The sequence below is a fragment of the Coenobita brevimanus genome, chromosome 79 (genome assembly GCF_032717465.1).
Source record: "Coenobita brevimanus isolate Jiangsu-jjx chromosome 79, ASM3271746v2, whole genome shotgun sequence".
Lineage (NCBI taxonomy): Eukaryota > Metazoa > Arthropoda > Malacostraca > Decapoda > Coenobitidae > Coenobita > Coenobita brevimanus.
In genome coordinates, this window is record NC_137032.1 from 34,400,862 (window position 1) to 34,413,093 (window position 12,232).

General features: G+C 42.2%; 1 protein-coding gene across 1 annotated transcript; it reads right to left on the minus strand.

Annotated features, from left to right (window-relative positions):
• Nucleotides 1–1,717: 1,717 nt before the first annotated feature.
• LOC145409008 (uncharacterized) lies at nt 1,718–10,770 on the minus strand. Its single transcript, XM_080279577.1, has 5 exons — nt 10,717–10,770; nt 8,641–8,792; nt 7,874–8,001; nt 4,138–4,256; nt 1,718–1,906 (listed from the first exon to the last, which is right to left on the minus strand). Exons 1-5 carry the CDS (start codon nt 10,741–10,743, stop codon nt 1,718–1,720), a joined length of 615 nt encoding a protein of 204 aa, XP_080135703.1. The 5' UTR covers nt 10,744–10,770.
• Nucleotides 10,771–12,232: the final 1,462 nt, after the last annotated feature.

A 12,232-nucleotide genomic window follows, 5' to 3' on the forward strand; every position in this document is an offset into this window, starting at 1 on the left:
GAATCGTGGCTCTGTCGGATACGCCAGAAACATTCAACACGTTCTGTAGCTTCACATAAACGTATCCAATAGAGTCAATAACTGATAATGCATACAGCAAGTGCGATAATGCATACGATAAGGGATAATGCATACAGTAATTGCGATAATGCATACAGTAAACGATAATGCATAGAATAGGTAATAATATGCATACACCATTAATGCCTACGATAATAAACAAACAGTATGCTACAATATTAATGCATTTAAACTTACAACTCGTTACGTCTAGAAATACCAATGAAGTTTATAATAATAATACAGTACGGTAGAATAGCACTGCATTTAAGTTTTTCATGCAAACAGAAAGCTCACACACACACACACACACACACACACACACACACACACACACACACACACACACACACACACACACACACACACACACACACACACACACACACACACACACACACACACGTCCTCGATAATTGTAACACTGTAATAACAACAAATGCTTCAAAGGACCATGTTTGGGTTAGCATAGGCGAATTCATACAGCTTCTGCATTAGCCGTATATTTTCCATCTTGTGCCTCCTTTCTCTGTTATATCTATTTAAGTTTATATGTATCTAATTTTGACACACTACAAGAGAAGTATTTAGATGTGATGTGCGGATTAATTCGGTTAGGAAAATGGGTTACGGGATATCCAAAACCCACCTAAAGCAGAAATTGATCCAAAGCATTGAACTTGTTGGCAACTTGTTTAAGCTGGATGTGGCCTTTTGATTCTGTACTATTCTGATTGACGGTACAGTAAGTGGAAAGAAATGCATTAATACCAGCTCTAGCCCCTTTCTGATTGGCGGTATAGTGACAGTGGATACAGTAATACCAGCTCTAGTCTCATACTGATGGCGGTACGGTACATTAAGAGTTAAAATACTTGTCATACTACCAATCCAGTGATGAAAATACACCAGTAATATTAAACTGAGACTCTTTAACATCCAGATTGTAAACTGGTGACGGGTTATTAATTCCTGCCGATGGTCTGGTTGGCAGTACATTACATTAGTAGTGATAGTGTATATAATATGACCAGAATACCAACGCAGTGATGGAAACAGTGTAAAATAATGTGTCTGAGCATATCCCGGCACCTGGATTGTAAGCTGGGACTGGTGTGTTTGGTTATGTTGGTATTTTAACTTTTGATACGATTTATTCATAGTGTCAGTGCATGGAAAAGTACCAGTAAAAGCATAAATGTACAGTAATAATGTATCTATGCGTAGGACTCCTCTTCTACCTGATTGTAAGCTGGTGGAGGCGTGTTTTTTACGTTGGTATTCTGCTTCGTGGTATGCGAGTATTAAGAGTGATAGTGCATTTAAAGACATCAATACAGCGATGAAATTAACACAGTATATATGTATGTATGCGTATGATTCTTCAGCAACCTGAGTGTAAGCTGGAGATGACATTTTGGGGGGCCTTATCTGTTTTCTGCTTGGTGGTAGGTGTGTATTAATTGTAGTAAGGCACATAAAAACACGAATATAGTCATGAATATAGCTCAGTAATAATGTATCTATGCATATGATTCTTCAACAACCTGACTGTAAGCTGGTGGTGACATTTTTTTTGGTCTTATCCGTATTTTGATTGGTGGTAGGTGTGTATTAACTGTAGTATAGTTATGAATGTAGGTCAGTAATAATGTATTTATGCGTATGATTCTTCAGCCACCTGATTGTACGCTGGTGGGGGCGTGGTGGTCCTGTCGGCGCTCTGATTGGCCGTGGGAGGGGTGGGGGCGGGTCCTGGGCGTGGCAGGGTGTGTTGGTCACTCCCATACATCGCCTCTCCCCAGCGCGGCAGGTATAACACGAAGGGCGTCTCGGCTTTCTTGGGCTGGAGAGAAGACAGCGTGACAGGTTAGTGAGATTGAAGACGTTATATTAGTCTATCTCTATCGCCAGACGCCTTAATCCCGTGAGGGGTAGCCACAAACAAATCGCCTCCATGTCGCCCTGTCCTTGATATATTGGTAAGATTGGTAATTGTTTTCCTTTAAGCCTCTGATTTACTAGTCTCCTCTTCGACTGCAGAGAAAAGGCGCCATGATATTAGCAAGCTTTGAGATTAAATATATTACTTTTTATTTTATTTGCATTTGTTTATTGTAAGATCTCCCAGTGAATTACAAATATGAATTGGTGAATAATCCATCTTGCTGTACACGAACATATTATTTATTATGTACTGTAGTGGAGGTATTAGGCACTTGCTTCAGTAGACTACAGCCGACAGAATAGACTTGTACACTACAGAAGTTTCGTGCACTGTATATATCGTAATTATCAGTGTGTGTGTGTGTGTGTGTGTGAGAGAGAGAGAGAGAGAGTATGAGAGTGTGTGTTTGTGTGTGTGTGTGTGTGTGTGTGTGTGTGTGTGTGTGAGAGAGAGAGAGAGAGAGAGAGTGAGTGTGTGTATGAGAGTGTGTTTGTGTGTGTGTGTCTGTGTGTGTGTGTGTGAGAAAGAAAGAGAGAGAAAAAAGTGAATGTATATAATATTTATCATTTTGAGTGTATGAGACAGATAGGGAGAGAACTTGTTGGTAAATCCTCTGAGCTATTTTTATGGAAACGAAAATGAAAATCCGCTTCATAACATGCAGGAGTTCAGCTTTTCATATGTCCTTTATAAATTGCCGTGTGCTATTGCGAAAAAGTTAAGCCAATGGAATACTAAAAAAAAAAAACATTGTCCTGCACCACCAAAACAATTTTCTGCCTGTAAAAGATTAATTGTAACTTTCTGAAACTGTTGTAACTCTTTGAAACGACTCGAAACAAAACGAAACACTGGACTGAAGCGTGTTTCGTTCCAGTACTTTTGACATTCGTGCAAGTTTCAGTTAGCCTGTCTCATAGTTGGAACAAGTCTAGTTTTTTTTCTTTTTCTTTTTAAGTAATAAATTGTAGCCTTTTGAAACTACTCGAAACAGAATGAAACACTGGACTGTAGCACTTTTCGTTCCAGTACTTTTGAAACTCAGCCTTTCTCAGAGTTGGAACAATTCTCTCTCTCTCTCTCTCTCTCTCTCTCTCTCTCTCTCTCTTTCTCTCTCTCTCTCTCTCGATCTATCTGTGTGTGTGTGTGTTTTCAAGTAACCTTAACTGACATTGTGTGTGTGTGTGTGTGTGTGTGTGTTTCAAGTAACCTCGCGCGATTTTATTCAGCTGAGTGAGTCGTAGGAGCCTGAGTGTTAAGTTTCATTACCATAAATCCACCTTATTTAATTTAGTCCAATTTTGGGAAGTGGCGAGGCATTGGGGGAAATTCTAATCAGTTGTTGTTTTGAAAAGATGATGTATTTATGTTTGGCTCATACGGAGGGTGAACTGGTGACATGTTTGTAGGTAATAATGTAATAATAATAATAATAATAATGATAATAATAAATAGTAATGATAATAGAACCGTAATGATAGTTCCCGACGTTTTTTCGACGATTGAGGTAATAATAATAATAATAATAATAATAAATCCGGACTTCTCGCCTAAGAATGAGGTAAAAAATAATAATTGCTGATGTTTTGTCGCCTAAGAATGAGTTAATAACATCAGTAATAATGAGTAATAATTCCTGACGTTTTCTCTCATAATAATAATAATGAGTAATAATGATTCCCGAAGTTTTCTTATAATTAAAATAAATAATAATAATTAGTGATAATGATTCCTGACGTTTTCTCACACAATGATGATAATAATAAAAGTAACTAGAAAGCACACAGAGAGCGCATACCTCCGCCAATGCCATTGCCATTAAAAAGGATCCGAATCCGTAGACATAGGATCCGGATCAGCCCCACACTTTAATAAGTTCTTTCCTGGTCCACGGCCCACCTTTCCACGTAATTTCATTAAAATTCATTGAGAACTTTTGGAGATATTGTGCGGGATACTCCTGATCCGGATCCGCCCCCAGATATAATAATTTCTTCCTTGGCCCATGATCCACCCTTGCACAACATTTCATCAAAATCCGTTTTTAACTTTTTGAGTAATCCTGCTGACAGACAGACAAACCAAATCGGGCAAAAACATAACCTCCTGGGCGAAGGTAATAATAATACCTTGGGTGGATAGGCGGCCCGGGCAGCGATGGCAGCAGAGAGGAGTGCTAAGATGGCGGCGGTGAGGCTGGGTAGGGAGGCCACCAAGCCCACCACCTCAACCACGTACAGCCTTACCACTACGGATAAATAGATAAATATTAATTAGAGTAATATTAAATAGATAAATAATACAGCTGTACTAATAAATATAAATAAGTCAACTACAGAAATATGTATAACATGATAACGTAGATGCAGAATGGAAAATAATACGAGTGTAGAAATAAGTATGAATAAGCCAGCTAGAAATGGAAATGTAGTGACGCTGAGACAGATGAATGGTTAGATAGATAGACAGATAAATAATGGGTCGATAGATAGGTAGGTGGATGAATGGATAGACATAAATAATAGGTCGATAGATAGGTAGGTGGATGAATGGATGGATTGATAGACAGATAGATAAATAGGTCGGTAGATAGATAGGTGGATGGATGGATAGATAAATAATAGGTCGGTAAATAGGTAGATGGATGGATGGATAGATAAATAATAGGTCGGTAGATAGATAGGTGGATGGATGGATAGATAGACATAGATAAATAATACGTTGATAGATAGGTAGTTAGATGGATGGATTGATAGACAGATAGATAAATAATAGGTTGGTAGAGACAGGTGGATGGGTGGATAGATAGACACAGATAGATAAATAATAGGTCGGTAGATAGGTGGATGGATGGATAGATAGATAAATAATAGGTTGGTAGATGGGTGGATGAATAGGTAGATAGATAGACTCATGGATAGATGATTGAATAGATGGATAGATAGATGGATGGATCGGTAATTAGATAAGTAGCATGGTAGACATAGGTAGATAGACCGATAGATGAATAAATGGATTGATAGATGGATAGGTGGTCGGGTAGATTGAGAGATAGATAGATAGTCAGATAGATAGATAGATGGATGGACATACATAAATAGATAGGGAGATAGATAGATAGACAAACAAGGGGATGGAAGGATAGATAGATAGATAGATATTTAAAACAAACATAGATAGACAGATGGATAGATGGATGGATGGACAGATATAAGATAGATAGGGAGGTAGATAGAAAGATAGACGCAAACAAATGAAGTGGATGGAAGGATAGATAGATAGACAGACAGACAGACAGACTCTTAAAAAACACAGATAAACAGATATTTTTAGACAGAACATCAGATTTCTCTCTTCCTGTCCACAACCCTCAAGATAGATATAGGTAGATAGATAGATGGATAGACAGATAAATAGACAGAACAGTTATATACCAATTTCTTTCTTCCAGTTCATTCTCTCCACTCATTTGCAACAATAACATTCAACACTTTTGCAACAGCTCTGCAGTTTTTGTCCACAACTTTTTGCAAACCACTGTCAGCGAGAGAGAGAGAGAGAGAGAGAGAGAGAGAGAGAGAGAGAGAGAGAGAGAGAGAGAGCAAAAAAAATGCTTGTCATTTTGTATCCAACAATATTTTTTTTCATGCGTTTTTCTGTAGGCAGTTTCTCTCTCTCTCTCTCTCTCTCTCTCTCTCTCTCTCTCTCTCTCTCTCGTAGAAGTTATTTTTTGGGGTTTGTAAGATTTTGTTAATAGGCAATCTGTTTATAGTTTACCCTGCTTTGTGAATCCCGTTTTCTGTATTATTATTATTATTATTGATGTTACTACTATTTTCACTTATAATTATATTTATCGTCACTATCGTTATTATTATTATTATTATCATTATTATTATTATTATTATTATAACTGTTATTATTATTTTAATATGGCTGGTGGGAGCGCTCACCATCCACTCACTCGATGTAGTGCTGCTGTCGGGTGTCCGGCCTTTCCTCTCCTCCATCCTTCTTCCTTCCATCCTCTTCTGTCTTCCTTACCTTCATTCTCGTCCTTCTGCCTACGGGTGACTTTACACTCCCTCTTCTGTCTTTCCTTCATTCTTTCCCCTTCCTTCTGCCTGTGGGTGACTCTACACTGAGTGACGAGCCAAATTGTTTCCTGTACACCAGGAAACCATTTACTACGCTGGGTGGTAGCCATATAACCAAATTTTGGCGCCTGGTGGTTCTGTGGGTATTCAAGGCACTCCAGTCGGATTGAGCCGGTGAAGGTTTATATCCAAGGGATGGTTGGGGTTTATTGCTCACGTAATGCCACTCGGGGATGAGTGAGGCTGGTCACTCACATCTTAAATGTCGGGACCAACTTGCCTAGCCCCGGGCTCCTACGCTTCTCATGGGACAACGCAGGATTGGATGATGGTTTGATGAATTAATATTTCACCCACGTCACTATGTAGCGACATATAGGAGTGATAATTTCTGTTCATATTAATTAAACACCTAGTAATATATCGGTACTTTTAACTATATACTCTCGTTTAGGTTATTTTTATTTTATTCATTTTTTTTTTTTTTTAGTTTTTTTTTTTTTTTCAGTCTGGCTTTCATTAACCCTCAGTGGAAAAGAATTAGCCTTGCAGTGGTCGTATATTTATTGTTAGTTTTGTGGATTGGGGAGAGGTGTGGATGATGGTGATGGTGGTGTGGATGGTGATGACCTGGTGGTGAAAGTTGGATGATGATGATGGTGGTGATGGTCTGGATGATGACGTGGTGAAAGTTGGATGATGATGATGATGGTGGTGGTGGTGTGGATGATGATGATGATGGTGGTGGTGGTCTGGATGATGATGAAGATGGTGGTGGTGGTCTGGATGATGATGAAGATGGTGGTGGTGGTCTGGATGATGATGAAGAGGGTGGTGGTGGTCTGGATGATGATGAAGAGGGTGAAGATGGCGGTGATGGTCTGATTGTTGTTGCTGTTTTTATAGATATCTCACTCCTATAGAGGGGGCCGGGCCATACATTAGCCCAGTCAGTGGGATGGCCTATTCCAGGGGCATCTCGTGGTGGGCAACTACCACCCACCAGGGTACACTGGTGGCCCACCCAGCTGTCCGCCAGGGCAACCCAACAGCCCACCAGAGGGCTCGCAGGGCGCGGCGAGCAGTGGATGGTCTGATGATGATGATGATGATGATAGATGTGGAGTTAGGTGGAGAGACGAACAAATAATGAAATAAAGGAGTGTTGTGGTGTTACAGTGGATGTGATGAGATGGTTTGCCCATGTGGAGAGAATGGAGAATGAGAGACTGACAAGGAGAGCGTGAGTGAGGTGGAGAGGTAAACTGACTAGGAGTGTGTATGTGAGTGGGATGGAGAGGGAGAGGGGAGAATGAGAGACTGACTAGAAGAGTATGTGAGTGAGATGGAGAGAGGGAGAGGGGAGAATGAGAGACTGACTAAGAGAGTGTATGTGAGTGAGGTGGAGAGGGAGAGGGGAGAATGAGAGACTAACTAGGAGAGTATGAGTGAGGTGGAGAGAGAGAGGGAGACAGAATGAGATGAAGGGATCGGATGGAGAGGTACATAAATAAATAAATAGATAGATAGATAGATAGCCACAGATACGCTTACATAAAGGTAGACAGACAAATAAAGACAGAAACAGACATACAGATAGATAGACTGACAGATAGATAGACAGACAGACAGGTTCATTTATAGATAGATAGATAGACAGATATTCATTTATAGATAGATAGACATTCATTTATAGATAGATAGACAGACATTCATTTATAGATAGATAGACATTTATAGATAGATAGATAGATAGATAGACACTCACCAGATGCGTGGTCGGGACGGTGGAAGGCAGAGACACAGGCGAGGGTGAGGTGGCCTGAGAAGAGGTAGGCAGCCGCAGCTAGGCACACCACACACACCACACCAGACACACAGGCACACCCCACCAGTCTGTAGGAGGAGGCAGGGTTAGGCAGAGGGTGAGGGGTAGGCAGGGGAAGGCAGAGGGTGAGGGGTAGGCAGGAGAAGGCAGAGGTTGAGGAGTTAATGGAAGGGGTGGTAGGGAGTTACAGGGTGGGGATGGTAAGGCAGGCGAGAGAGAGAGAGATAATGGCCTAATCTCTGTTTTACCCCCCTCAGCATAAATCCAAATTGCATCTCAATACTTTTCAGTCTCCCCTTTAACCATTTTCTCCCACACCCGTAGCAGCTGTCATTAGGTGGTTCGTTTCAGATCGTGTCGTTTTTATATCTGCTTTTGACAGTCACAGCCATACCGGTAATGTTTACGTGGCTATTATTGCTATACTACTACTACTACTACTACTACTACTACTACTACTACTACTACCACCACCACCACCACCACCACCACCACCACCTCTACTACAACTACTACTACCACCACTACCACTACTACTACTGCCACTATACTACTACCACTATTACTACTACTACTACTACTACTACTATTGTTATTATTACCCGTATTATTATTATTACTCATTATTTTCATTATTATTATGAGTTATTATCATCATCACCATTAGTACCCCCAAACATAAAAAAAAAACATTAATCAATACTCACAATGCATGATTAAACTGTACGTTGTTCGTGGGCGTGGGCGTAGAGGAGTGGGCGGCCTTCAGTGCCAGTATAGCCTGAACCAGCACCAGTATGCCCACCCACAGCCCGCCCATCACCACCACTGGGCGGCACAAACACCCCGCTGCGACGAGCTGTGGCCGGGGAGGGTGGGTGGGTGAGTGAGTGGGTGGGATGGGAGGCGAGGTGATGGGTGGATGGGTGGGTTGCAGGGTGAGTGAGTCAGTGGGTGGGTGGGAGGTGAGGTGGTGGGTGGATGGGTGGGATGGAGGGTGAGTGAGTGGGTGGGATGGAGGGTGAGTGAGTGGATGGTTGGGATGGAGGGTGAGTGGGTGGGGGTTGGGGATGGAGGGTGAGTGGATGGTTGGGGTGGAGGGTGGGTGGGTGGGTAAGAGTGAATGGGCGGAGGAGGAGCGGTGTGTGGGTGGGGGAGAATAGGAAAGTGGAAATGGGGGGGGGGGTTAGCAGCGATGGGTGTATGAGTGTGTGGGTAAATGGGTGGGCGGGTAGGTGAGTGGGTGGGGTGGAATGAGAACGTGTGGATGAATAGCTGAGTGGATGGGTGTGTGGGTGGGTTACATGGACAAATGAGTAAATATGTGGATGGGTGTGTCGGTGGGTGGGGGCGTGAGTATGGGTGGATGGATGAGCAAGTGGGTGGAGATGGTTTAAGGGCGGATGGATGGACGGATGAGTAAGTGGGTGATTGGATGTTTGAGTGGATAATGTGGATGTGTAGATCAGTGAATGAGTTAGGGTGCAGTGAGAACAAGTGGATAAGTAGATGAGTTAAGGGGTGGATGGAGTGCAGGTGGATATGGCTGGGTGAGGCTGGATTAGATGGGGTGGATGAGAGAGAGAGAAAGAGGGAGGGAGAGAGAGAGATGAAAGGGTAGGGGAAAGATTCGCTGAAAGGGAGTGTATGAGAGAAGGGAGGAGGACGTGCAAAGGCGAATGGCAAATAGACTAACACAGGAGGAGAGAGTGAGGTGGGGAGAGGGATGAGTGGAATGGGGAGAGGGGTGAATGGGATGGGGAGAGGGGTGAGTGGGATGGGGAGAGGGGTGAGTGGGATTATGAGAAAGATGTATTTTTATGCTGGAAAGAAAGAACCCAGGGCTGAGAGCAAACTTGTTCCTTGCGAAGAAGTTGAAGAGGAAAAAAACGAATTAAGATCGATTATTTCTAGATGCACACACACACACACACACACACACACACACACACACACACACACACACACACACACACACACACACACACACATTTTTCATCCTTCCTTCAAATGATTTTTTTTTTTTTTAGGGGGGGGGAGACATCAAAATAGAAAAAGTAATATAGCCATGATCATTTCCTTCAATACATACAGTTGAAGAAAAACGCAGGAAAAAAAAAAAAATCTAGAGATAGTGTTATTTTAAAAAGGTATTGAAAAAAATGACGGATTCTTAGTTGAAATAATAGTAGTTTTTACCCTAGGCTTATCTGAACCCAGTGGACTGCAGGCTTAAGTTTCCCCTCTCCGGCAGTCCACCATCTTCCTTTAGGGGGATAGGGAGGTAGCGGAGAGGTAGCAATGTCACCTGAACCTGCTAATTATTCTTACCTGAGCCTAATTAGTCTTACCTGAGTCTGCTAATTAGTCACCTGAGTGCTAATTAATCTTACCTGAGCATGCTAATTATTCTTACCTGACTGCTAATTAGTCTTACCTGTGCTTGCTAATTAATCATACCTGAACCTACTAATTAGTCTTCCCTGAGCCTAGATATTTATTCTTACCTGAATGCTAATTATTCTTAACTGAGTCTGCTAATTATTCTCACCTGTGCTAGTTAATTATTCTTACCTGAGCCTAATTAATCTTACCTGAGCCTGCTAATTATTCTCACCTGTTAATTATTCTTACCTGAGCCTAATTAATCTTACCTGACCCTGTTAATTGCCTGAGGCTTCTAATTGATACCTGATCCTGCTAATTATTCGTACCTCATCCTGCTAATTATTTTCACCTGTACCTGCTAATTAATCTTACCTGAGCGTGCTAATTAGTCTTACCTGGCTGAGAAAGATGATACACGCCATGACCAGGTTGACTCGTGCTAGTTGCCTTAATGTGTTATGTGTCTGGGTCTTCTCCTGCCTCTCCCCCCCTCCCTCCACCACCCTCACCTCCCTCCCCCCCTCACCCCACGCCCCCACACCCCCGCCGGAGGGGTGGTGGAGGGCGGGAGGGGTCGGGGCGGGGGTTGGAGAGAGAAGGTGGCGGTGCAGGGAGGGACGGGGTGGTGGGGTGGGGAGGCTTGGTCCTGGGTCCTCCCTTTCCGCTTCTCTGGCTGTGAGAGAGAGAGAGAGAGAGAGGTGGGTGGGAATGATTGGTTGAGAGACAGACAGACAGGTAGAAAGTAGGTTGTTAGAGCGAGGGAGGGATGGGAGAGAATGATAGGTTATTAGAGAGAGAGAGAAAGAAAGAAAGAAAGAAAGAAAGAGAGAGCGTTAATTATTGCAACAGTATATTATTAGTCAAAGCACTTAGTATCTCTCTCTCTCTCTCTCTCTCTCTCTCTCAAGCTGAATAAAATCGTCTGGTAGAAACTAGAATAAAAGATAAATCCTAGCCAGGGGGGATTTATTTATTTATTTATTTATTTTGTAACCTGACGAAAATCTGTATCCCCGTATTTAATGACCGTGTGTAGTGGGATTGGCGGGTCGATTTGGCTAGTGACCAAGGAGACTCATCCCTGTTTCACACTATGCAGCCACGACTTTCTATATTCAAGGTGTGAGAGTGGCCCAGTTCCGTCATGTGAAGGCAAAAAAACACAATAGTAAGGAGTCTCATTCTTTGCATTGATTTTTACGCAAGCAGATTTAAGCACCTGTTTGAGGTCCGGGTTTGACTCACTTCCTCCTATTAAAAGCAAACTACCTGCCCAATTATCAACTTCCTTTCTCTCCACGTACCCACACCACCTCAAAATAATAATAATAATAATAATAATAAATAATTGAATAAATCTGATCCCAAATATTCAACCTCGATTCTCTCCACGCACCCACACCACCTAAACACACACACACACACACACACACACACACACACACACACACACACACACACACACACAAATTGATGCATCTAATTTCCCAACCCGCCTCCCAGTCCCTCGTTCACCACATTTTTCGTTCATTAACCTTTTTTGTGTTGCGTACAGTCGGGGGGAAAGTTTGGTCATCACTGGCACTGCTTCTGTCACACTTTTTGCTGCTGCCTACACTTTGACTCTTATTTTCGGCGGTTAATGAAGCTCCCTAACACCTTTTCTTTAACGATTTATTTTGCAAACCACACACCTAATATCCCCCGGTTTCCTTCTTATGTCTTTTCAGTATCGACATAGATTGCGTGATTAACACACAAGAATGCAGTTACGGAGCAGAATCAGGAATAAATCGGTAAGGAAGAGGTGTTAGTAAGCTCCCTGACTTTACTAGAATACCGCCTTCGACCCCTTTTCTCGGCGGTTAAGGAAGCTCCCTAACACCTTTTCCTAAGCGATTTATTTTGCTT

Coding starts and splice junctions, on each gene's coding strand:
- LOC145409008 (XM_080279577.1), bottom strand. CDS start 10,743: ATGGCGTGTATCATCTTTCTCAGCCAG. Junction 8,793..10,716: donor GTATCATCTTTCTCAGCCAG/GTAAGACTAATT, acceptor CCCCGGCCACAG/CTCGTCGCAGCGGGGTGTTT. Junction 1,907..4,137: donor GGGCCGCCTATCCACCCAAG/GTATTATTATTA, acceptor TCTTCTCTCCAG/CCCAAGAAAGCCGAGACGCC.